Source organism: Paralichthys olivaceus, chromosome 6, assembly GCF_024713975.1.
Source record: "Paralichthys olivaceus isolate ysfri-2021 chromosome 6, ASM2471397v2, whole genome shotgun sequence".
Classification (NCBI taxonomy): domain Eukaryota; kingdom Metazoa; phylum Chordata; class Actinopteri; order Pleuronectiformes; family Paralichthyidae; genus Paralichthys; species Paralichthys olivaceus.
The window spans coordinates 23,705,967-23,731,820 of record NC_091098.1 but is presented as its reverse complement, the minus strand read 5'-3'; the positions used below and the strand labels follow the sequence as shown (position 1 = coordinate 23,731,820).

General features: G+C 40.6%; 3 protein-coding genes across 6 annotated transcripts; all 3 read right to left on the bottom strand.

The window, feature by feature from the left end:
* Positions 1–224: 224 nt before the first annotated feature.
* On the bottom strand, positions 225–7,976 carry slc13a3 (solute carrier family 13 member 3). The gene is made up of 13 exons (XM_020104702.2): positions 7,621–7,976; positions 6,578–6,843; positions 6,123–6,301; positions 5,539–5,608; positions 5,155–5,334; positions 4,952–5,077; positions 4,700–4,792; positions 4,481–4,585; positions 4,253–4,350; positions 3,201–3,313; positions 2,353–2,514; positions 1,039–1,176; positions 225–961 (listed from the first exon to the last, which is right to left on the bottom strand). The coding sequence occupies exons 1-13, from the start codon at positions 7,726–7,728 to the stop codon at positions 797–799; spliced, it is 1,803 nt and encodes a 600-aa protein (XP_019960261.1). The 5' UTR covers positions 7,729–7,976; the 3' UTR covers positions 225–796.
* A 150-nt stretch (positions 7,977–8,126) lies between these two features.
* Positions 8,127–15,283, bottom strand: LOC138410513 (CD83 antigen). Of its 4 annotated transcripts, XM_069526889.1 has the most exons (7): positions 15,084–15,112; positions 14,160–14,242; positions 12,094–12,225; positions 11,761–11,974; positions 11,188–11,318; positions 10,405–10,499; positions 10,105–10,332 (listed from the first exon to the last, which is right to left on the bottom strand). In XM_069526889.1, exons 2-6 carry the CDS (start codon positions 14,184–14,186, stop codon positions 10,449–10,451), a joined length of 555 nt encoding a protein of 184 aa, XP_069382990.1. In that variant the 5' UTR covers positions 14,187–14,242; positions 15,084–15,112; the 3' UTR covers positions 10,105–10,332; positions 10,405–10,448. The 4 variants fall into 4 exon arrangements, with proteins under 4 accessions (XP_069382991.1, XP_069382990.1, XP_069382988.1 ...); XM_069526890.1 differs by lacking the exons at positions 10,105–10,332; positions 15,084–15,112 and adding an exon at positions 8,127–8,551 and having other exon boundaries at positions 14,160–14,271; XM_069526887.1 differs by having other exon boundaries at positions 10,105–10,499; positions 15,084–15,283.
* A 6,197-nt stretch (positions 15,284–21,480) lies between these two features.
* On the bottom strand, positions 21,481–22,880 carry tcf15 (transcription factor 15). The gene is made up of 2 exons (XM_020113794.2): positions 22,268–22,880; positions 21,481–21,725 (listed from the first exon to the last, which is right to left on the bottom strand). The coding sequence occupies exons 1-2, from the start codon at positions 22,730–22,732 to the stop codon at positions 21,663–21,665; spliced, it is 528 nt and encodes a 175-aa protein (XP_019969353.1). The 5' UTR covers positions 22,733–22,880; the 3' UTR covers positions 21,481–21,662.
* Between the last annotated feature and the right edge of the window lie 2,974 nt (positions 22,881–25,854).

Sequence of the window (25,854 nt, the reverse complement as noted above, 5' to 3'; positions counted from 1 at the left end):
CTGTGTGCTCTCTCTCCGTCTCTATTTCTGAGGCTGGAAAGGGTTTAAATGTGTGTTAAAGCCGGAGCAGAGCGACATTTCATTAACACCTGACAAAACTATATTTGGTTGTTGGTTTCTATCACAAACTGAAAAGTTCCTTCTCCTAATAATAAACCTGCTGTGAGTCGTCATTGCAGTAACAAAAAACAAAACACATGCAACAAAATGTTCACGACAAACAATTTCGTTGTAACAGCGTTTATACTGCATGACTTTAAATCACTCTGTAACAAAATTTACACGTTCATTAGAAAACATTATTTATGCATCACGACTTTGTGTCTCTCTGAACATGTGTCACGTAACAAATAAACATGATCTCAGTGATTTCAACCAGAAATATATATATTTTAAAATAATTATTCACAGATGCCGCTCTCCTCTTCATCATTCTTCATCAGTACAAACAGCGCCCTCTGCAGTCAGACTGGAGTTTCAAAAATATATATATTAAGAAACTCTTCAGAGCTGGAGCTGTTGTTATTTTTGTTGAGGTTAAATGTTTCTCTGGTCCCGTTTTCAAAAGGCAGAGTAAATAATACAGCTTGTTCTGGATAATATCTCAACACTCGAGAGCCTAAAAATGACACTTGAATACAAAAACTTATGAAAAGCATCACGACAGGTAAAAGCTGAAGCTCCCAGAGCGTTCTGACATCTTAGTGACACAGTGTAGACGTCTACTGACAAACTTAAGTCCCTGTTTAGAGTTAAATCTTTACACAATCCTCTGACGCTTCTTCTCCGTGAGCGATCAGAGAGTCGCATTGAGCGCCTGAACGGCAACAGCAGCAGACTTGTTGATGGGGTGAGCCCATTCTGGATACGTGTGCAAGTCGAACATGGCGACGCCCCACGTGTTCATGGCCAGAGAGACCGAGAGGATGCCCAGGATGTTCATGACGAAGCCCGTCTTCACCTGAGGAGAGACGAGGGTGTCCATTAACCACAGTCTATGTTTCACATTAGCATCGAGAGCCACGGCGATGATCTCACCATGTCTTTGACCATGAGGTGTCCTGATGCAAAGGCGATGGAGTTGGGAGGAGTGGACACCGGCAGCATGAAGGCATATGAGCATCCTACTGTGGCAGGTATCATGAAGTACAGAGGGTTCACTGACACATGAATGGCCTGCAGAGACAAAGACCAACACATGTTGAGGCACAGTGCGGCACAGGTTATCACATAGCTGCAAAGTTTTCCATCAGGCCTGACAAACACCCAGGACGAGCCAGAGCGTCGATGGTGGAGCTCTGTCTAGAACGCTCTACTTAACCATCAACCCAATCTCTGACGAGCATGGGAAAAATGAATGGATGGGTTGGTGGTGCAAACTCTTATTTTGTATAGACAGACTCTGTTGAAATCCATAAAACCAAACTTTATATTTTAAAACAGATCTAAAACTATCTAAAGAAACCAAATCTGTTGCGCTCAGTGGAGGGAAAAATGATAAAAATGATGTCTAGAATCATCTATTTCAGGATGGACACAGTTTCATACACGTTATTTAAAAGTCACACAGGCTGCACATTGTAAGAAGTAAGTGAGAAAAGGTTTGTGAGCTCGTTACCTCCTCCAAGGAGTTAGTGTTTTCATCTGAGTCGTATGTTTGTTAGCGGGATCGCGAAAAAAACGACAGAACGGATACCACGTACCTCACTGGAAGGATGTGGTGTGGGTCAAGGTAGAACCCACTGAATTTTAGTGCGGAGTCAGATCAGGGATTATTTTCCCCCAATATCTAATTGAGATAAATTGAAAAAACAGACATTGGCGGAGATATACGCCCTCTGACCACCCTTCTTCAGTTCTCTACGTGATTGTTTCTCCATGTGATGGTTCTTCTAATCCAAAGTCAGCTGGGTTTGTCGACCCCCCCATGACCCTCTAAGGATGAACAGCGGAGGTAATGGGTCGGATGGATGAGTCAGTGAAATTGTGGGTGATTAAGGTCCAATATATTTTCCACTCGAATGACAACTCAGTGACGAAGCCTTCTATACGTTCTGTAAACGATTGTTTGAGTTTGTGCTTTGCAGTATAGACAAAGTACAAAAGCTCCAGATAATAATTACTGAGAGCAGCAGTTAATGTCCAACAGGTTACAAACAGAACATCCACCGCAAGAGTTTAACAAACCCACTAAGCCTTACACCAACATCAAGCATGAGGTCAGCAAGAATCCATGTTCCCTGCTCAGCTCATCAGTTTTTGCTTTGCTCTGGGTCCATTACCCAGCAGGAACATGCACGTACGTAAATAAAGTTTAACTCTGTCTGTCTTTAAGTTGAAGTCCAGTCTTACCAGTTCAGCAATGACGGGTAGGAATATTATGATTGTGGCCGTGTTGCTGGCGAACTCAGTGAAACAGGCCAGGAAAGCAGTGATCAGCATCACAGCTGCGGCAGGGGGGACCTCGGCCAAAGGTTGGAGGTGGCCCCCGATCCAGGAGGCGAGGCCGGACTCCTGCCAAACGCCACAAGACAGGGGTTAAGGGTCAAAGATCAAATCACAACATAAAAAAGGCCAAACGGAGAAAAGGACCCGACAGAGCAGAGCAGGTCTGAGGCAACAGGAGAGAAGAGAGACATAGAGGCAGTGATCCTGTATGTGGCCAGACATTCAGCAAACACAATCCAAAAGAAAGTGTATTTATTAATTATACAAAAATGCACGGCCCATTCTTCACCGCCTGTTTTCTTGGCGTGTTGTGATGCTGGTTGCAGCTTTCTCTCTGAAACTGTGAAAGTGACCTGCAGTAACGGGGCAGACGCAAATCTGCAGAACCCTGAAGCTGCACCACCACCGCTGCTGCACGAAGAGCTGTTCACCTGTTCATTCACTGTCCGGAAAAGCTCGACTTGTTTTGTACGGCACTTTGAAACTTTGTTTTGAAAAGTCCTGGGTACACCAGGTAATATTAGATTATCGTTTTTGCACTTTGGTTTTTGTACGTTTATGTGTGGTAGTGGAGTGTATTTTAATTATTTTACCCCTTGAACCAGACTAGCTGGCCGACATATTCAATGCACATTAAATTTACACGTTGAGTGTGTAGTCATGTCAAGGTGCTCTCGTCTCACAAAGGAAAAACAAGTAAATAATCTCTCAGGTTTCATTACAAGATTATTATTAATATTATTTATCGTTACCTCACAAGCTTTGGCCATAGCGAAGCCGCCTCCGAGCAGAAGGATGATGTTCCAGGGAATAGATTCCTGGGCTTTCTTCCACGACAAGAGAGGAACATAACGAGTGTTCGAAGCTGAGGAGAATTTGGAAAAAGGAAAAAATATAAGTCAAATATAATTCAATAAGTTTTCTTATCCTTTGAAATATAAAAACGTAGCTGGTGTCTGCTGGTGCAGTATGAGATTGATGTAGTTTTCAGCAGACTTCTTAATCTGAAACAATATCAGGTTTACATCCTGTAAACACAGCGGATGCTTTTTGCTGCTTACAAATCAAATTAGAAGCTGGATTCATTTTCATAGTCAAAATAATCGTAACCAAAAATATACATATCTTATTTTTTTACTTCAAGTTTTTGTATTATTTGTGTTGTAGTACTATGGTAGTAATATGGTACAAGGGATTTCTTTTCTGCTTTTATATTTTGCTGAGCTAAAACCAATTTTCCTCTCTGGTAGACATGTTCCACTCCATTCTAAAAATTTGACCTAAATTGAAAGAGACAAACAAACCCCACGATTTGTTTTTTTGGCTCAACCCCAGTGGTTTATTTGACCAGCTGAACATAATATATACACCCACACGTGTCTTTGTTACATGCAAGACACGTGCGCCCTCACACACACACACACACATAAAAAACCTGTGTGACAACATAACTTTGAGAGCTTACTCTAATCACAGAAACAGAGAAACTACAGTCTCGCTGCAGACTTTCTAATCTGCACTATTAACATTCCTCAGGTTATTTGCACAGTTTTGCATCAGCTGTTCCAGAGACACAGACTAAATGTCTCTGAATCTTTCTGAAAGATGTGGCCATCAATATCAACTCCTGACCCGACCTTGAAAGGTCAGGGGCTGTTAATTGGTCGTTTCCAGTTATATATTAATGACTGTTAGTCATTAATATTATTTGATCTATTGGTTTAAAACAATCATTAGAACCCATTTTTATTTCTGGTAAATGAAAACTATTGATTCATGTGGATGTTTACGAGAGGTCGCTGACCTTGAGGGTCCAACCACCAGCTCAGAGAAGGTTTCTGCGACGGGAAGAAGAACAACATGGACACGATGATCACTCCAGTGACGGCATCTGAGACGTACCTGCAGGACAACAAGAGGAGATCCAGGAAAAGATCATCAGCAGGCATCTCAGTGTGTAACTTGTGGGATCATTTCCTAATAGAAAATGTGTTGTAATCAGTATTAAGTTAACTACTGTGTGTTTTCTTACCCCTTTTTAAATAACACAGACCAGCCAGTGACAAACTTGGGATCACGTGTGAACAGGAGAACAGCAAACAATACAAAGAAGAAAGCGATGGCTCCCTGTGCGAAACTGAAAGTTAGTTAAGGGAGAGTAAAAAAAGAAAAGTCAGTAAACGTCTCTGTGATAAAAATCGCCTTATCGCCGTCTGTTGCATGAGATTTAAACACATACACAAGTCCTCACTTTATGGGCCCTAGTTTCCTGTAATCTTCCTGGATTAGAGCCTGGGCTCTGGCCTCGGCCTGGGCTCTGTGGTCATGTCTTTTGATGCACAATCTGCATGACAAAATAAACATGCTGTGAGATTTCAAGAAACAGGAAATGAAATAAGAACTGTTTATAAATGCCTATAAAGAAAAACAGTTATTCTGGCTGCACAACTGACAATATTTATCCAGTGACAAGTATCATTTTCATTTCAGACGACATGTATACCGTGTATTGAGTCCCCCGTAGAGATATGCAATCCATAACCATCCCACAAACAGGAAGAGAAGCATGAGAGGGAACGCGAACGCAAACCAGGAGCCAAAGTTTATGAGGTCACATTCTGGAAAGTAACTGCGAAGCAAAAGGTTTGTCATTAAAAAGTTTGAAAATTGACCCAGTTTAAACAACTGCCCAGAGTGAAAGGTCACCTCTTCAGCTGTCCAATCAGGATGAGGTTGGGTGCGGTGCCAGTGAGCGTGGCGGTTCCTCCGATACTGGCTGCATAAGGAATACAGATCAAGAATCCTTTCCACACCTTCATCTGATACTCCGACTCTGATCGGATCTCCTCAGCCGTCCTCAGGTCGGTCTGCTCCGTCCCGTCCGTCCTTTTAACGTTATCGGACACATCATTGTTTTGCATGATCATGGTCATATCTTATAATAATCATACATTTTATTTACACAGCATTGATGAAAGCATTTCCAGCAGTGAGTGATATAAATCCTCTCATCTGACTCTCAGCAAGAAAGTGACCATGTTTATTTTCAATTTTTTTAAAATGATTCCGTCCAATGATTCTTCTTCTTACCCATCTATCGACAGCAATTGTTTTTCCAGGGGCACGGAGGGCAGTGAATGCATCTTTAAAGTGCACTGACCTGAGAGAAAGTAAAAGAGTTTAAATTAAGAACTATGTCTGGAGGTCTTTGAGCCTTTAATACACAACTTTATGTCAATAGAGCATCATTAATCAATCACCACTTGCATATTGACTAACTGTGTCTGACGACTCAGTTTGTTGGAAAAAACGTACAAAGTTCACACCTCAGATTACATATTAGAGGCTCTTGGGGTTTAAAGGTTAACACACACATGTCTGCAGTTTTCTGAAGTACCTACACATTTCAATAATATACATATACACAAGTTATATCATCACCTTATATCACTGGTGACATTATCATTCATTTGGTGTCAGGTGCATTAAATAAAACCATTATTCACTTGCTTTAATCTTTTTTAAATGACTTTGAATCTGCTGCGGCTCAAAATGAGAAACTTTTGGCCAAGCAAACCAATGTCACCATGAGTGACATCTTCATTTAAAAATATTGATTATAGTAAAGGCTGGCTCAGTTTGCCAGTAAAACTATAAAAAAATATACAATGTACCATTTATGATATCTCTGTCTGAATCCTCTGTGGACTTGCAATTCTTTTTCAGGGTCTCCAGGTCTCCAAACAGACTCTCCAGGATGGCGTTAGCGATAGGAAGCATCATGGCTGTCGTGGCCGTGTTACTGAGCCACATGGACAAGAAGGACGATGTTATCATCATTCCCAATATGAGCCTGGAAAATAAAACGATTCCCATCAGATCAGCGACAACGATCAACATCACAGCTGCTCACTTGAACCTATGACTTGTTAAAGGATAATAGAAAATTCTCAGTGCCAATAAATCGCACAAGAAGACAAAAGCATGTCTGTCTCTTGATGCTTTCACACTTCCCAACCTGCTTTCATGGCTCTCACCTCCATGAAGACTGAGACGTAAGTAATAAAATTGGTCCCAAAAATCTGCTTGTGCAGCGAGACAAACAAAGAATCACCAAAGTTTTTCTCACCAGGCTGGTTTTACTCCAACAATAGTCAGGACCTTCAGGGCTATTCGGCGATGCAGGCCCCACTCCTCGATGGACGATGCCATAATGAGGCCGCTGAGGAAGAGGAAATTGGTCTCGAGGAAGTACTGAGGGCAGATATTTTTCGAAGAAATGATTCCGAGTGTTGGGAAGAGGCAGACTGGAAGCATCGCCGTGACGGCCAGAGGAAGGGCCTCCGTGCACCAAAACATTGCCATCAGCACGACCACGTAAAGACATTTTCCCTCCTGGAGGAGAAGAAACAACGTGCAGTCAACCGCACAAACAACAAGGAGACTGCAGATGATGGACGACCGTCAGTGATACAGAATATCCCTTCAGAAATTATTTTTACTATTGAGTCATCTGTGTGCACAAGAGGTATTTTCTGTGCAGAACAAATAAGTAAATCAAAATACACTAAATATGAATGAATGGCTTGTTATGGACGCAAATGAATTCTTTAGATTTATGATGTTGTTTTTACCAGGGCTGCAAATAACATCATACTTTTATTCCACTCTTTAATTTAATTGTTAATTTAATTCATTAACCACTGAAGTCAGTGCAATGTCAAAAACGGTTTAAATGCCTATTTTATATTAAAACTAAAAGATAGTCAGAGCTGTAAGATAAAGGAATAACTAAAATCCTCTTATTTGAGGAACAGGAACCAGATGATAATTGTTATTTTTCCACTGTGCTGAAAATTTGAATCCATGTTCTAAATAGTTGCTGGTCTGTTGACCAGGTTTTAAATTCATTCAGCTCTAAATGAAACATCTCAGTTTAATCCTGATTAGTACGATGCACATTTGATCTTTTGGAAAACTCTGGTGCTTCAAAATGTAAATGATTGCATCCTGGTTATGATCAATGACAAAAGGCTCACAACTAAATAAAAAAAAACTTTAGACACAAATGGATTTATTTTTCCATGTCCCTGACATTTCTTACATATTTGTGAATAAACTTCCAATTTTCATCCTACATGGAAAATGCACACGTGAGGAAATACCGCTCACCTTTTCTGGCAGAGTAAAAATCAGAGGCAGGAAGACGAGCGGCGTGAAAAGGAGAATCAGCTGTTTGTGGACACACCACAGCTTCTTGGTAACCACAGATATTTTCATCTCCAGAGGAAAGTTTTGCTTCGTTTGAGGGAAAGGAGCTCCAGCCTGTCAGAGAGGAACCTGCTCTACTGCACTTTGAAGCCCTGAGCTCGAGTGTAGAGAAGATTAACTATAAACTTAGCTACAGGTTAACTCCTCAAATGGTGCTGTCAATTTGTTGAATCAGGCTTCCTGTCAGGTTTCAACACAACTCTTCCCCCAAGGCCAGAGGACTGAGTCAACTCCACACACACACACACACACACACACACACACACACACACACACACACACACACACACACACACACACACACACACACACACTCTGCTGCTGGGGTTATGTCTTTGTCAGTGGCGCTGCAGCGATACTGAAACTTAACCCTTAAGTTCTTACACCTTAAAAAACAACATTACATAAAAAGGATGAAGGGATATTTATTAATGCAAACATTATAAATATGGAAACGTGATCCAGGCCCTACACATTGAATGGACAAGAAGAGAATGCATCTTGTATTTACATTATTTTATTCTAATGGTTGCGACGTGGCCCAGGATCATTTGCTGTATTTCTGTGAAGAGTCACCAGTGGGTTTTAAAACATTTTTGGATTAGTGTTTTACATATTTTCTTGAGTAAGCCCTCTGAAGGGAAACTAAATTAAAAAAGATATCTTGCCTGTGAGAACTGCAGCTCTCACCCCACATGCTCATATTCTGTCACACTGTAAATCTGGATGCCGGAGAATTTCCTCCCCCTCCCACCGACAGACAGCCCTCGACAGGATTTGGCTCGACTGATGTTTCAGCTCGATCATAAGCATCGCCACCTTCTCCTGATCCCTGTAATCCAAACACACTCTCTGTGGAAACCTGGAGCCAACCTGAATCTTGGCAGCCTTGTTAACATCGCTGTGTGTGTCTTCATCAGATGAGCCACGTTCATGGATCTTTTTCACAGCAGATATTTTGACTTGACGTGTTGTAGCAGCAAAGACACAGGTGGAGCTCGCTGACATGAGCAGCGGCTCGGGTCCAACAGTCAATATGAAAAAAGTCTGTACTTTATTCTCACTGCCCTGAAGTTATTATTATTATTATTACTTAATAAGTGGTTTCATAATAATCAATTAGAATCTCACAATGTCCTCAATGTGTCAAGATCAAGGAATTATTCCTTCAGTGAACAAGCCACAAAAAAACCCACTATATCTCACACTGTTAAAGAAAGTGATAAGACAGAATACTGGATCGGCCCATACATGCTCCAGGTGTGCTACAAAATTCAGTGGGTTCTTATTTGACCTCTAACACATAACACACAACTTCCTTGGCAGAGGACGGATTGACGTCCAAACACAAGGAGACATGAGTCCACAAACACAAATCAAAAGTCCACATCATCATAAGCTTAGTTATACAATTCACCTGCCACATACTGATAATTGGAAAACCTCGTTAATTACAATCGTCATTGCTGCTCCTTCCATGTCAGACATTTTCCTTTTAATAAATATATTAAATATTGATACACCTCTATATATATTTTAGATGATAGCTTCATTCTTGCTGAGAGTTAAGGGCCGAGGATGAGACCCTGTACATCCCCATGAGGTAAATCGTGACTTAGGGGCTCTACCATTAAAATGTGACTGATAGATTTATTGCTTCTCAAAAGGTCCAAACACAAATCGTCATCTCAACACAGACTCTTGACTGTGCTGCGAGGAGTTTCCAGCAGGTGGCGCTCTATGCATGCTATCCTCCACACAGTGAACCTGCTGTGCTGCTCTCAGTGAGGCCCCTCACTCCTCAGTCATCTCTGATCGATATTTACAAGAGGCAGTGATTCACATGTTTCCTGCTTTAATCTGACTTTGCAGACCAGGAGTTGAACTCAGCGGTGGACGACCCCTCCCCTGTGAAGATGAGTGCGTTTTACTCCAGGTGTCTGCTGGGTAAAAGCTGCTGGAGTCCCTCAGAGAGCACGAACACAGCGTCCGACGAGCAGAGCTGCACTTTCACATCTTCATGTCTTAAACAGGAACCACATCAAGAAGGCCTCATACTTTATATTGAATCAATAAACATTGTAATTTAAACCCGAGTGTTTATTTCAACAGTTGAATTTAATTTATCGTGTCTGTCACAACTGAAAAAATGCCCTTTCTGGAAGCAAGCTAAGCAAATACATAAGTATAAATAAGTACAGTGAATAAAAAATAAATAATAAAATACTTCTATTTTCTTAACTAGAGGATTTGTCTGTGTATTATCACAATATCTGTTTGGTTTTTTTGGTTTAAATTCAGGTCATTGGAGTGTGTTTGGTTTCACTTATTTTAAAAATCGTGTGAGGAAGTGTGACAGGCAGAGACTGAAAACCACAAGGTACATATATTATATATTATTTTACTTTTATAAATGGAAAGAATAAAAGCAGAAGAATACGTACAATTTAATTGATAAACATTGTAATTTCGACCAAAAGATTTTTTTTTTAAAAGAAGAAAATTTAAACAGATAAATTAAATGTTTTAAGATTTGGTTTACAGATATCGTGTGTGTGTGGTTCTTGGTGTTTGGTTTTCTCACATCCTCTCAGGTCAGTCATAAAACGAGAACTGAAAAAAACTTTGTGTAAGCAAGTAAAATACAGCAAATTTAAAAAAAAACATTTTTTTAAATTCTTCTACCTTCTGCATATTATCACAATCTCTGAAGTGTCTAATCAGAGGAGTCAGCTTCTCCACTTATCTTTCGGTTTTCTTGAGTCCATGACACGAATCACCTGAATGATCAGAGAATAAATCAGTTAAGACACTTTGGGGGGGGGGGGGCTCCCCTGCTTTGTGGAGACGAACAACAAACACCCACGAGCTTTGAACCGTCAGAGGAAATGGTGCCTCAGAGCAGTTAGATAATCAGGTCTGTCCACTAAACTAAACCGCGAATAACAACTCAACTCATTTTAACATTTGTTTTGGGACCCTGAAAATATTAATGATAATTTTGGTTTGGATTTGTATTTTTCATTTCGACCGATCAATAAAAACACAATAAAACACATGTGCTAACTAATTATAATAACTATTCATCTGTTCGATCGTTCAGATAATTTGCACTGCTTGTTGAAAACATGTGGGTTGACAAAAAAGGCCTCATGTCTCTCAAACGTCCTCTTTCCAATGCACCCGTTTCTTGTGGCGTTACTCAGAGTTAAATCTAAATTTACTGATGCTTCTACAGAAGTTTATTCTGGCCAATCAAGAGGAAGAAATAGACTTCATAGCTTTTCGCCCCGCAGGTCTGTAGTTTAACCATCAATCGAGGACATCCATCTCCAGACCCTTTAACCCTGTGATCGATTACGTAAATAACTTTTCTACGTGTTTACGTGTTCTGAAATTCATTTTAGCAACAGAATCTATAATTAATATGTAATATACATGAAGATAAATAGATTTTAGTTTATTTACCAAAGCGGTGATTAGGGATAAAAGGATTTTGACAAGGGCCACCGTCACATATCCCAGAATGCTCCACAGGACTGACAGGTCCTCTGCTTGTTTGTTGATGGGGGGGACCGAAGTCTTTGGAGTCTCACACTCTGGGTTTGAACAAAAAAGAAATCAGTGCATGAATGTGATGTTTTGTCCGAATGATTCAACAGCATTAACTTTTGTTAATTTCGTAAACACATCAGATACATGTTAATCTATATTTCTTTAATTAGATGACGGTTAAAAAAAATGCCATGTAAATTAGTTCAGTGGGTGGATACAGAATACATGTTACATGTGTCTTAGGGGATAATTGTGTGTTTCCTGCTCTTTCATGTGGCTCTGACACTTCTGTTACTTTCTGCAGAAGCAGAAATGTCAGACAATTTCAAAGCAATTCTATCATGTTCTCAAATTTGAATCTTGTGCAGCTTTTGTTTATAACCTGCTTCACATGCAGCTGCCATAAAAATGATGTTATACATTGGAAATCCAGAATAGAATCAGAGAGAGTGGATTATGATGATGGAGATTAAATTCAAAACTTACCACTAACAGTCAGGTTGACCATGGAATTCAGATTTTGACCGCCTATATTTGCATTGAGTGCACAGTCGTAGGTGCCTGAGTCTTCAGGCGTCACGTTGTGAAGTAACAAACTGTATGTGTCCCCAATCTTTGCCGAACTGTCCAAACTGTAGGGAACGGTTCCATTTTCTTTTCTTTTCCTCCTGGCGATGCCCTCTCTTCTCTGGTTCTTGAACTGTTAAAATAAAAAAAGTTAATTTTAGAAGTCAAATTGAAGGAAAAGCAAACAAAAATAATTTATCGGACTTGATTGAGGCTTAAATTTAGCATTATCGCCTGAAATGGGCGACTGACCTTGTACCATGCCACAGAGATGAAGTCGATGCTGTCCATGTCATCATAGGGACACCGGAGTGAAACATTTTCACCGCAGTCTGATTGGATTGTTTTAATGCTCTGGGTTGTTGTGAAATGCACCAACAGCAGCTGAGATAACACAGATACACTCAGGTTCAATGTTAACACAGATCTAATAAAGCAAATTCTCTCTAATACAACAGACCTGCAACATGTTCTGTCTCCGTGGTGGTTGTTTGTTTTTAGAGGTTTCAGAGGGGAGTTGATTCACCTGTTCTGAAGCTGAGAGGTGTTTCTATTATTTCGTCTAACTTCGCCTCCTCTTTGTACAGCGCTACAAAAAAATGCATCCTCTAAAATCCATAAACAACCAATCGATCAGACTTTACTCGTATTGACTGTTCCACACAAACAATCTAACACAATGTGCTTTACAGGATAAAAGCAATAAAAACAATATCCTCTCCACCCACATTCATCCACACAACAAAACAAACAGGAGGCGAAGCAACACTTGAACGGGAGGTAAACAAGGGAAGGTGAAATGACCAAGATTAAATAATGAAATGCTAAAAGAGATGTGGAGGGGACAAGGATGAAAAAGAGAAAATAATAGAGAAAAAGAAAGAGATTTTATGATCAAATGTTTAAAGAGATGTGAGAGGGATAAAGATAAAATAAAGATAAAGTAATAAAATGCAAAAAGGTAAAGGTTCAATTATGACATAGATGTGATAATGATCAACATAAAATAAAAGTAAAATGATAAAACGCCAGGAGTGAGCAGGAGATTAAAAGTAGGATGTGAAAAACAAGTCAGAACAAGTCAAATGATAGAGTGAATAATAGAAATAAAAGAATGATTGAATATATATATAATATATAACAAAAAAAATGAAAAAGAATATAATATAATAAAAGGATGTATTTGTAAATCAGCTGAAGATGTACAGAGCAAACAGGTAAATCATTTAAATAAGTTTAACTTCATTTAAAGACTGAAGAGCCTTTAAAAATATTCATGTAGTGGCTTCTGCGTGAGTTTTAGTTCAAACTGGTTAAATTAAAACTCCACCATCAGACTTGATTATTTTAATTCTTTATTATCAGGCTCCAGCAGTAAGTCGTTACAGACTCTGCAGTAGGTGTCCTGACAAGAACCAGGAAAAGAGGTCACATTTCTCCGGTATGTGCTTCACTCCACTGGCTTCCTGTTACATTTAAAGTAGAATTTAAAATTCTCCTGCTCGTTTACAAAGCCCTTAATAATATGGCCTCATCGTACCTTAAAGAGCTCACGGTGCCATATCACCCCGCCAGAGCACTGCGCTCCCAGGATTCAGGCTGACTTTTCCCTAAAGTCTCTAAAAGTAGAGTAGGAGCCAGAGCTTTCAGCGTTCAAGCTCCTCTCCTGTGGAATCATCTCCCAGTTTCAGTTCGGGAGGCAGACAGAGTCAAACCTTCCTTTGTGATAAAGCTGATAGTTAGAGTTAGTTCAGGTTTGTCTTGGACCTGCTCTCAGTTACGCTGCTTTAGGTCCAGAATGTCGAGGGACACATATTAATTTCATTAATTAATGTCTCATCAATACGTGTTACTGACTTGACTTCTGCCCCAGAGTCATTGAGCTTTATCGTTTGCAGATCCAGGGTCGCTGCCGCGGCCACATGGTGGATCATGATGGTGGATCGGACACTGTGATCATGGACATGAGGGTGGATAGAGAATCAGAGATCGCGATAGTGGATCCTGATCGTGGTGGCGACTGATCGTGGACAATGATCAAGACTATTAAGAGCTTTATAAACCAAAATTTATAAAGATAATGTATAAACAAAATATTCATGTCAATGAATCAACACCAGTCCGAAAAAGCGTGAACAGGAATTGAACTTAACCTTAATGAAGGCAGGATTATTGCAGGTCTGTTGTACTTGATATAAATATATAGGTTTAACCAAAAAAACGGTTTAAATCAACAGTGATACTGAATCTTCAGGAGAGAAACTGTCAGTGAAAATATTAAAGTGAATTAAAGTGATAAAATAAAAAGTTCCACTCACCTGAATGAGGAACACCGTCTGTGACATCTTTCATGTTTCTTCTGCAACAAATGGAGTTCTCATTTTCAGTTTGTCAGTTTTTCCTGTAAAAGGAAGTGACAAAAAATGTGCTGCTTGAAAACAGCGCTTCATTACTTTCTTATTACTGAATGAGGTTGTCGGTTACTTCCTCTACACCCACATCTCAGCTCTGAACTTTATTTGTCAACTTTCCACTGTGGGTCTACATTTCATTTGAAACTGAATCCTCCACTTTTGATTATGTATTTGACGTCTTCTGGTGGTATAACTTTTCACCTTAATGCGTAGGCCACAACTAAAGATGAAGGACGCTTCTTCACACCCTGTAGAAAACTGTCAACATAAACTTTCACCCCCTTTTTAGAGCAACGAACAAGACTTTCAAACAAAACTTACAGGAAACATTAACCCTTGATCAGTGTGATATGAACTTTACTATGACAGATGCTATGTTAGGTAAAAAAATTACTTTAACATGTACTTTTATTTTTTAGCTTGGTCCCATCTACTAACATGGAAGAGACAGGGTTTATTAACTGTGCTGCAGCCAGCCTCCAAGGGCCAACCTATGAGATGTACAGTTGGACTCTAGGGGGAGCAATAGCAACAGTTTTTAAAGGACCACTGTGTAGAATGTAGTGCCATCTAGTGATGAGATCGAAGATTACAACTGAATAATTCCAAGAGAAACTACGGTGGCCTTCAGGGAACTTAAAAACACAAGCGGCTCCCTCTAGAGCCCGTGTTTGGTTTGTCCTTTGTGGGCCACCGTAGAAACATGGCGAAACATTTGAATTTAAGATTAATTTTTCTTAATTGGTTGTGAGAGGTTCCTCCAAGACACACACACACACACACACACACACACACACACACACACACACACACTACACAAACACTCACGCTACGATATGAGGCTGGCTCATCCTGTTGTTTTCATCTCAGGGAACTCCCCATTGTCTCCATTCAAGCATATTATTTGTATGTGTCGCTCCCGTCGACAAAAGAGGTCGATATATGGTTATTAATAGCAGAGCGTCTTTATGGAAGAGGAAAGACTGAGCTCTTTGGATTCCACCATCTGCATCAGACAATGCTTCAGTGAGCAGCTGCCGGCACAGCGAGCTCCACACAGAAATGTACTGATATTACAACACAGCATCGGTGGAAATGAGGCGTTTTCGGCCACTTCCTATTGGACGACGGTGACTGCAGCTGCGAGCGGTTTTAAAATTTATGACAGGCGCTAATCTCAGCATGAAAAATAAATGGCAAATGCAAAAGCATGTTACACCACATTCCTGACATATCTCCCAGTTGTTGGTCAACAAAGGTGTCGGGATGTTCCAGTGCGGCTTTAAGTGAAACATCTTAAATCAAGCACGAGGGAGTTTTACATTTATACAAACTGTGTGTGACAGGAACACAGAAAATGGAAACAGTATGTGTATGTGACTCATCAGAGTTGTGGTTGTGGGTGCGAGTGTGAGTGAGTGCATAAGCATGTGACGTGTGTTTGATTGCGGCTCTCGGTGTTGCAGTTAAAGGGTGTTGCACGCCACAGAGAATCCCAGAGGTTGTTAGCACGCCCAGCTGCCGGTGCAGGTCTCCATGTTTCTGTCAGCGAGCTTGTTCTGCACACTCTTTAGCCTCTGATTGAGGAAATCCTCTGACTGTTTGCTCTGTTTGCTGAAATGAAACGTCCCAATGGTTCCGCCGCCGCTCCCTCAGGCCCCGTACACGGACACTTTCCCATGAAGGCTGTGCATGTTTACTGGGGTTTGACAGATATATGGCTCTTAGATGAACCGTCACAGTACCCACGTCTCCGTGCTGGACAAGCTGCGAGGTGATGCTTCTACGATGGTAATTATAAAGGTAATAGTTTCACTCAGACTCACACTTACAGTTTTTATACAAAATCATGAATAAGTTGAGGTTGGGACGATGCAACTATCCCCTGGTTTAAGTGCAATAACTATTTATACGCCACTTGTTTTGTTTTTTCATCCTTTATTACCTCCTCTGAAGAGGTTGTGTTTTTTCACCCCAGTCCGTTTGGTTGTTGGTTGATATTTTACTCAGACTAAACAAGAACTACCAGATGGAATTCCACAAAACTTGGTGGAAGGATGTAATATGGATCAGGAAATAACCTAATCTCACATTGTGAGACAGGATGTTTGTTGACATTTCTGCTGATTTCTCCGGAAATCATTCATCGATCATGGTGGAAAAGATCAGGCACATTTAAGGGACTGATATTTATATAAGCTGGTAATTTGATTACATTTGAGGGGGTTGTTAGGCCTTGGCGGAGGTCTGCGCTCTACTGAGTGCTATAGTTGCAAATGCTATTTATTCATATATCTGTTGTTTTATCTTTCATAGTTTTATTATTTTTGTATTGTGTGTGCATAAGCAGATTCACTAAATGGTGCTGCATTGTTGTGAAATGACAGGTTTTCTTTTCTGTTTTCCCAGAAACACTAATCACTAGTCTTTTGTTCACCTTCCTGATCTTTAATAAGATCTTCATCATCCCACAGGAGGAAATGCTTTTGCAACAGAGCTTTGAGAAATAAAATGTAAACAATGAAAACACAAGTACAGTTATAATTGTTATTAACTGGGTAAAAAAACAAACCATAAAAATAGGAACAGGGTCAAACTACAGGGAAACAATTTACACATTCGATGAATCAAGTTTTTAATCTGTTACTCGGCTGATTTGGAAAAGAATAGCTCAGATTTGTTGTGATCGCGACACATCTCTCATCAAGAGGTCTGAAACATTTAATTTTTTAAATATATTTTAGATATTTTATATTTCTTTTAACATTGCTCTTAATGCTGAGTTGACCTGTCTTCTCGTCCAACGCTTTGTACCGTTGACCTTGTGTTCATTTACATTTGACAATACAACTAGAACTTTGACAAATTCTATAACTGATCCGTAAGATAACATTAAAAACATGTAGATGCACTTGTGCAACACCACAAACAAATATTTATCATAGACAAGTTTTTGTAGATCAAACCACAAAACAGGAAGAGAACAGGTCAACCAACGGTAACACGATAATATTTCTACATCATCAGCACTTTTCATACTTTACTAATTATCTTTTTATTTAGATTCTCACGGCAAAAATATCCTTTTTAGAAATAATAATCAACTGGAAATCATTAAATCTCAGACACTCATTGTAATAAACATATGGAGTTCATACAGGTTAGAGATGATTCACTTTGAATAGTGTGTGTGTGTGTTTGTGTGTGTGTGTGTGTGTGTGTGTGTGTGTGTGTGTGAGTGTGCTTCTTCATCTTGATGATGTGTTTGTTTTGGATTCTTGACGGTGACTGTAACTGCCTGACATGATTCCTGTCTTTGTGGAGGAGTTGTGGACGCAGCCCTGCATCACGCTGCCTGTTCAATTGTTTACTCAAGGAAGCAAAAACCTCTTCAAGTGTGTGTTTCTGGATTCTCACCTCTGCCTCTGGGCTTTGGCAGGAGGCTGATCGTAGGAGCCTGCAGCAGAACAGGGCAGCGTTACGACGAATTGTATTGTTCCCCTGATTTCTTCTCTGGGATTTCCTCTCACCAGCAACCCCCCCGCCCACCCCTCCTATTCAGTCCGCAGCCCTCCATCATCCTCCCTCTGTCTGGAGGCCTTGCCAAGCTCTCTGGCACATGAAAACAATTGTTCTTATGTGGGATTGAGGAGACATAATCGACTCCTCAGACGGGCTTTTCTCCCCCACAGAAGCCTAGCTGACGGTGAGGCAGACAGACTTCCTCCTCCTCCTCCTCCTCCTCCTCCTCTTTACGGAAAAAGTGGTCATGTTCAGTAAAATCGGAAACGAGGTATCTGAGTCTCGAGCCACAGAAGTGACTCAGAATCATTAATATCTTTGACATGCAGGTGGAGCGAGGGGGCCATCTCCCCAGCCGGCGAGTGTTTGAAACCTGCTGAAACAGACTCTGCGAGAGCAAAAAGCTATAAAAATATTACCATGTGCAGGTTTGTGTCTAACAAGAGCCCTCTGGCAGGACTACAAAATCCTGGGGATAAGCACCCATGTGGGAATCAGGACTGTGATCCCAGACGATGTTGAAAAAACGCTTTACATCCTTCCTCTTTCTGGATCGTCTATTTTACTGATTCTTCTTTTCTTGCCGAGGCAAAGGCAGCAAGATGTTTGACTGAACAGTGTGTGATTTTATTTTGTTATTCTGTTTGTTTGGATCACGTCACTGTTTGTCAGTCAACGTCACATCAGGGACATTAACGCATGAATGAGTTGAAAAGCAGAAACAAAACATGAAACTTTATTCTGAAATGTACAATAAACGATGAGCTTCACAATAACTTTAATGATATAATCATTTTTTTACACACTCATTATCGTTTGAGGTGTAGTCTGTTGTTTCATTGTGCAATTTAAACTTATCTCTCCACTGCAGCCAGTGTCCATCTAAATCCTCATCTGCAGCTGTTTTATCTCTTTTATTATCAGTATTTAATCCCAAACACTGAAAATCACTGAACCGAAACAAAGCACCAACACAACACTGGTGTGTTTGGACCGGTGTTGCCAGTTCAGGTGATTTTCTTTCTGTTTAATCTCGAGGGTAAAACTTGCGATTCTCTGTGAACCATGTGAACAGTCTGCACCAAAACAAAGTTATCTGCTTTACTCTCATCCAGTGGCGAAGACTGAGTCCAACAGGACACTGACTTCATACGATGACAAATTAATATGAAGTCAAAACTAAAATGTTATTTTAAGTCCATTACAACAATTATAGATGTTAACTATTACAATTTAGTACATTCAATGAAATTTAGTCTTGCACTTTTAACTCAACAAGAGTAAAAAGCTGTTTGAGGTGTTTTATTGTGTTATTGTTTTAGTGCCAGTATATTGTTTTGGTTCTTCTTTATCAAATTGCCTTCAGGATTAATAAAGTTGTATTTAACTGTATTGATTTGTAAAAATGTGATTAAAGACGTGTAAACATTTATATCTGTTCATACAAATAAAAACATTATAATAATAATGAATATCTGTTCATCATTTGTCCTGTTGTTCAGTTCATTTAACAATAAACAGTTTTAATGTTAAACTTGATGTCTGAGTAAAAACAGTAAAATTAAAAAACAACACCATCCGTCTGTTCTGGGATAAGTTTATGAGACAGTTGTATTTTCAACCTATATTTTTAACCCAGTGGTTTTTATTGTGCAGGAGAGAAGAAAGGAAACAGAAGTCATCTCTCTTTGTCTCACTCAGCGTTATGATTGTTTATATGAAGTCACAGAGGTAATTTCAGGCTTCATCCATCAAAGAGACGACAACGAAATGTAGCAGAAGTAGAAAATAAAGAGAAGTAACAAGTGTTTCGCTGCCGTTGATCTCATTTCTTCTCTTTCACAACACAACAGAGAAAAGACTATAAAGGTCATTATTCATCTCAGGTCACAGAACTGGCAGGAGGAGGTGGAACTGCCGTCCGGCTTCATTTCATCTCCACTGAAATTCTTCCTGCTCTCAATCTCTGCTGGGACTGAGAGACGCTAGTGTCCACAGAAGAGGAAAAACTTGCCAAAGTGAAGTAGTAAACCTCTGCACTGGTCCCCAGGTGTGTCCTCGCCTGTCAGACATGTTAAACACTTCCACACTGACCTTATTTGCTGCCTTTGCTTTCCCACCACATCTCTTCTGATGCTCTGTGCCATCAATTTATCACCTGTCACCTCGGAGGGAGGAAAAAACAGGCTCCTTCCGATTTCGTTGAAAACTCACTGTTTGGTTCGCTCGCTCTGGAAAGCACTACCGGAGAGGGCCGTACATCTGGGTCCCAGCGCTGGATGATGTCAAGACTGGCGCTGACCCAAAGCCCGCCGCACAGAGAGTTGCTCAGAGGGGTCGGTGGGGCGTTGTTTTCCCTTCCTGTGCCTCCGTGACATCTTCCTGCCGGGGGGAGCCTTGGGGAGCCGTTTGGGGGAGGCCCCCGGGCCCCGAGCATGGAGAACTTGGCACAGCAAATTCTAATTAGCCTGACAGGGCAGGTGGGGGAGGGGGAGGGGAGCTCGGACCCCCAGCATGCACCTTTAAACATCGCTTTGAAAGTCTCTCTCCTGCAAGCGCCTCCGAGGAGCCCTCCGCTGTCGTTTGTGGTGAGTTTGTGGTGTGATACCGACAAGAGCTGGGCCTCAGCTGTCTGAGTCTCTGAGCCTCAATCTGCCTGTTGGAGCGGCCGAAGACATAAAAGACTCGGCTGCTTCAGCTGAGCACCGGTTATGACACGTTTTCCAGTCGACGCCTGACGCTGCGAGAACCGCGACGATATATATAACAAGAAAAATCACAAACTTTTCCGGTCTACTGTAAGAAAGTGAGAAAACAGTAATTATCCGTGGTGATGACAGCGATAGTGAGAGCATGAGTCTTGCCATGATTACAAGTCAACAGGGTTTCACGTCTGCGCTCCAGCGTGACCTCTGACCTCTCACCCCATCTCTCCCTGCCCATTGGGCCGACAGCAGTGATTTATCCCCCTGACATACCAACAGCTGTGTTGGGGGCTCCGAGCGCAGAGCCGGCTACTATTTGCCGTGACTAATCGATAACAGACTTCAAAAAACACCAATCGTGAGGTTTTGAAAAAATAATACACCAGGCAACGACACCAGAAACCCCCGAACCTTCGCTGTGGCTCCGGCTTCATAAACAAGGCCTTGGACAACATTACTGGAAACAATGGAAATGTGTGTGTGGGAGGGTGTGTGACATTTTTCCATAAAGACATTCATCCCTCTAAATAAGCGATTAGGAAGCTGAAAACACTTTGTTCACTGAACCTTTCCTGGACAAAAAAGGACATTTTAGGTTTTCAAATAAAGATTTTTTTTAAGTTTTTCGAGTCAAAAACAATCAGAACAGCTGCTGTTGGGAAAAAATTATTTCTCCAACACCGGCCAACCTGAAACAGAAACTGTTCTCCAAGGAAATGAACATTTTGTTTTTTAAATCCTCATCTCTACACTGTATCATCCCAGTTACCACGATAACGTTTTACTGTGTGTTGTCTGTAAAGCTTCATTTTACTTGAATCAGTGGAATAAGGCACTTTTTTTTTTTTGATAAAATATATTTTATTTAAAACTTTTGAAAAAACTAAAAAAGACAAAAACTCATAAGTTTCAAACAAATGCACTGCATCCTTGAAAGGCTTATGCTTACATTTCTCAGTCAAGTATAAATAGTCTCTCTCCTCTTTTTCTGTCGATCATTTGATCCAGCATGTGTAAATACTGTTTGTTTGTGTGTGTGTGTGTGTGTGTGTGTGTGTGTGTGTGTGTGTGTGTGTGTGTGTGTGTGTGTGTGTGTGTGTGTGTTGTTGTAACTCCAGCTCCAGTTGACTCTTCCCTGAGAAACTCTTGGATTATTTTCAGGTTGCTGATGTTTCTCCAGTCAGCGTCTCATCCGCAGTGGACCCAGTCCTCTCATTTTCAAACAGTCTTTTCCATCTTTTATCTGCAAATAAACAAATGTCACAGTTAAATAAAGATTTGACAATATTTAATTTGGCTGCACCAGAAGTCACTGTTGTATTATAGGTAAACAAACATGTGATTCTTTTTCTTTTTCTATAAATAAACAACTAATTTACAATTCACAATGTTTCATGTCAAATTCACTTCTACATGTAAGAGGCAGCTGGAAATAATGTTGTCTTAACAGTGAAGATACTCCAGTAAAAAAACAAACTTCAGCCATCTGTGTGTGACAGTCTCAATTTACAGTGAGCGCCAAGACATGTGCAGCGCGTAAAAAGCGCTTTTACGCACAGAAAGCTGCAGTTAAAGTGAGATACAGAGGACACGTTTAAAAGACACGCAGATGATTCGTTGACAAATATCTTATAAAAACATGATCAGGTCATAAAATTACAAGTTTGGGATTAAAGATGACGTTGTCTGTTTCCTTTTCTGCGATCAAATTTGAGCACTTGGCACAAGAGTTATATTTAAGACGCGCTTGGTTTTCAGCCAGTTTGATCGTTAAACGTTATTTACCCCTTTCCTCTGGTTGCTTAAGCAGAAGGTGCAGATGGTCCTCGGCTGCTTCGCCCCGCTTTCCCCCTGCACATGCACGAGGCACGGCTGTCCGTCCGCGCCGCCGTCTCCGATAAGAAGCACGTTGGCCAGATGGGAGATGTAGCTCGATGCCAGGCGCAGCGTCTCGATCTTGGAGAGCTTCCTGTCCACCGGCTCGGTGGGTATGAGGGTCCGCAGGGCCGTGAAGGCGGTGTTGACGCTCTGGGTCCGGCCTCTCTCCCTGGCGTTGGCCGCGCTCCTCTGCTTCACCACCACCGTGGACTCTCCCTCCAGTTTGCGCCTGCGTTTCTCGCTGGAGTCGCAGTAACTTTGCTCCGAGCTGCCGTCGCTCTCGCTGCGGTTTTCCTCGTCCTCGGACATGAGGGAGAAGTCTGAGTAGATTAAGTGCGTCGCCGCAGGCCGCAGCATGGCGAAAGTCATCATCCAGAGTCACCAGCTCCAAAATCCTCTGTTTAACCCAGGACCTCTGCTACATCTCACTTTGACTCCGAGGCTGCAAACAACCACCTGTGGAAAACGCAAGTGTTTTCATGAGTTTTCACTGGTGCGTGTTGGGGATGGACGCTGTACCTGGTCAGCTGGGCTCTTATAGCTGGATGGGAGGAGCTGCAGCAGCGAACTGAGTTACAGTAGCTGCTCAACAACAGCTGGACTCTTTCTGCAGCTCAACATTAATAAATCACACAACTGTGAACAATAATTACACACAAACTGGACTAATGCTTAAAGAGCCACGTCCTGCTTTGATCATTTAAACCCACTTGAAGAGTCTGACTCCCAGAAATGCTTGAGATCTGTTTTTGTCAATTTAATTTCAAACAGAAAACAGATCTGTATTTATTTTTAGTATCACAACACACAATATATCAAGTAAGTTTTACATGTACTCAGTGTTGGAGTGATATACACGTCTTTCAACAAAATATATTCCATTACAAGTAGAAGTCCTGCGTTCATAATCTTATATGAGTACATAATACTTTGGCGTTGAAGGTATATTAGAATATAAAGAGTAAAATAACTCAATGTTATACTACTACATATTCAGTATTTAGAATCAGCTTTATTTGCCATGTACTATATGTGTACACGTACAAGGAACATACAATTAACACCAGACGACAAGAAACTAGCAAATACTATGTGCAAATAGAATTAAACTGTACAAGACGCAACCGGAAACAAAACGTGCAATGGTGGACAGAAAACATGTGGATATGGTGGAATAGTGCAGAGTGAATGCATTGATAAACGTATGTGTAATAGTATTATACTTATTGACTTGCAGTAAATGCTGAAGTAACTTTATACCGTACTGCCTTTATATTATATATATTATATTATGAAAATGCATCTTTTTTATAAACCGGACATTTATTTTCAATGTAAAAACAAAGCAGCTTGTAGTTATAGTTCATCAAATCAGTGGAGGAGAGTAAAAAGACAAATCTACATGAAATTGTTGGTCTGTATAATAATATCAGGGAAAATACAAGTGCAATAAAATAGTTGTGTAATTATTTCCCTGCCTGTGTGAACAGGACGTAGAAAACTCAAATATCACAAATATCAACTTGCAGAATTCCAATATATATATTAAAAGTTTGTTCTGCAGTTATTTTCCAGTTTAATATTTTGTGCTGGTGCTGCCCCCCCACTGAGGTTTGTTTTTTAATCATATATTAAATCACACAAATATATTTACTTAATTTGTACGTGGAACTGTGCTGATGTTTGGAGGATTTGTTTGAGGGATGTGATTGTATGTAAATTCAGTTTGAGCGGCAGGGACTCACATTCCCAGTGGAAATTCTCAAGTCAAATGCAAGAAGTTCTTCATTTGAATATCTTATTTAGAACTTAATGTTTGACAGAGTCGAGTTGATGCAGTTTCCAGAACTACAATGTCCCCGTATGAAATCTGGGCGGACAGTGAGGACGGCAGGTCAGACAGCAGGAGAAAGTAAAGAGTGAGTAAATAAACAGTGACCAGATGATCCTGGAATGGCTGTGATTTATTTACCCGCTGCCCCGTGAGTTAAGAAAAAAACAACAAAGTGGTGGCGAATGGATGATTTAGTCCCTCAAAGCCACATCAGCCTCTTCAATGTGCCTCAGCTGCATCAACAGACAGACATCAGACACCAACGCTGTCTGCAGCAGGAGCACAGAGGTCTCACAGAGGACATGGAGCAAACGCAGGAAACAGCAGAGCCAGAAGCTGCTGAATATTTCAATTAGTGAAAAAAAAAAAAGAGGCGGTCGCTCTCCAGAGATTTAACTTCATACATTTTAATTAAAAGAACAACGAGCGATGAAGGAAACAGTGACTGGTTTTAATTTGAAATGATATCTGACGACGCAATAATAAATTAATCGGCCAAGAGATTACAAAGCTCAACCTCACATACTCTGTTAGTGTACGATGGTTCGTTACATCTACCAGGAGCCACGAAGACTGAATATCACAGCCCCTGTCTTCGTAAGTGAACCGGTGCTCTGCTGTTTTAAAAATGCTGTTCTTTAATTGAAATTGCAAACGTGTGACTCTGCTGTAAAGATTTATGATCTCAGTATAAACAGATTAACACAAACAGAACAACCCGTCAGTGCCTCACTGTTGGTCGAAGCAGCTCTGCATCTTCTTGGAATTCATGTTTCCCTCAGAACGGTGGCGTGATGGTCGAGTGACAGACCGTTTAACTAATTTAGCTGCGCTCTAATAAAAGATTCTCTTATCTTATCCTGTCTGTCAGTGAATGTTTACATAAACGCCAATATTCCGACTATTGACCTCATTCAGAATAAGACGTTATTTCTATTTTGCTGTTTACATGAGTAGCCAATAGAAAACTCCATTCATATTCTTCTTTCCATGACCATAGTCAGATTATGACTCGTGTCACTTTATTCTGACAGTTTAAAAACAAACAAACACCTGAAACTGTTCAATATTTGAAGCTACGTTTATTATTTTGACGGTTTTCTTTAAAATGTTTGTGTTTTTCAACATTTTGGTTGATTTTTCGGAGCCAACTAAAGTAGCTGATGTCTGAGCGTGTGTGATTTGGTGAAGATTCAAAATAAGAATGTGGTTATGATGAATTTAAATGTGGTTTCATGAGCGGAGTGTTGGGCCTTGGTGGAGGTTTATGCACAGTTTGAATTTAGAAACCAAACATATTTCAACTGTTGATGGATTTTTTTCTGTCGTTGCCAATTTTTACTTTCCACTAGTAGTAGTTGTAGTACGGACTGTGCCATCCGTCCAGTTGTACGTGTTCACTCAGATTAACGGGACACATCCATGCAAACTTCATTGCACGGAGTAAAACAGTAAACTATAGAAGTACTGAAGAGAACAGACACTTTACAAGTTTGGAGCCTGCGTGGAACACAACCTACTGCCACTACATCACACATGTATGCTTTAAGATGAAGTTTTATGCTCAGTGTCTCTGTGGTGAGGTCACAGGGTGGACACGCTGCGGCAAAATCTGGCACAAATTACACGCCTGCAGCCACCAGTAGTCTGAGGGAATTCC

What these genes read in the sequence shown, in the direction of transcription:
- slc13a3 (XM_020104702.2), bottom strand. Translation starts at nt 7,728, where the DNA reads ATGAAAATATCTGTGGTTACCAAGAAGCTGTGGTGTGTCCACAAACAG. An exon ending in CTGGTGGTTGGACCCTCAAG is followed by an intron (nt 3,314 to 4,252) that starts GTCAGCGACCTC and finishes AATTCTCCTCAG; the next exon opens with CTTCGAACACTCGTTATGTT. An exon ending in TACCCGTCATTGCTGAACTG is followed by an intron (nt 1,177 to 2,352) that starts GTAAGACTGGAC and finishes TTGTCTCTGCAG; the next exon opens with GCCATTCATGTGTCAGTGAA.
- LOC138410513 (XM_069526887.1), bottom strand. Translation starts at nt 14,186, where the DNA reads ATGTCACAGACGGTGTTCCTCATTCAG. An exon ending in TCTCTGTGGCATGGTACAAG is followed by an intron (nt 11,975 to 12,093) that starts GTCAGTCGCCCA and finishes TTATTTTAACAG; the next exon opens with TTCAAGAACCAGAGAAGAGA. An exon ending in TATCCCTAATCACCGCTTTG is followed by an intron (nt 10,500 to 11,187) that starts GTAAATAAACTA and finishes CTGATCATTCAG; the next exon opens with GTGATTCGTGTCATGGACTC.
- tcf15 (XM_020113794.2), bottom strand. Translation starts at nt 22,732, where the DNA reads ATGATGACTTTCGCCATGCTGCGGCCTGCGGCGACGCACTTAATCTAC. An exon ending in TAAGCAACCAGAGGAAAGGG is followed by an intron (nt 21,726 to 22,267) that starts GTAAATAACGTT and finishes GTTTATTTGCAG; the next exon opens with ATAAAAGATGGAAAAGACTG.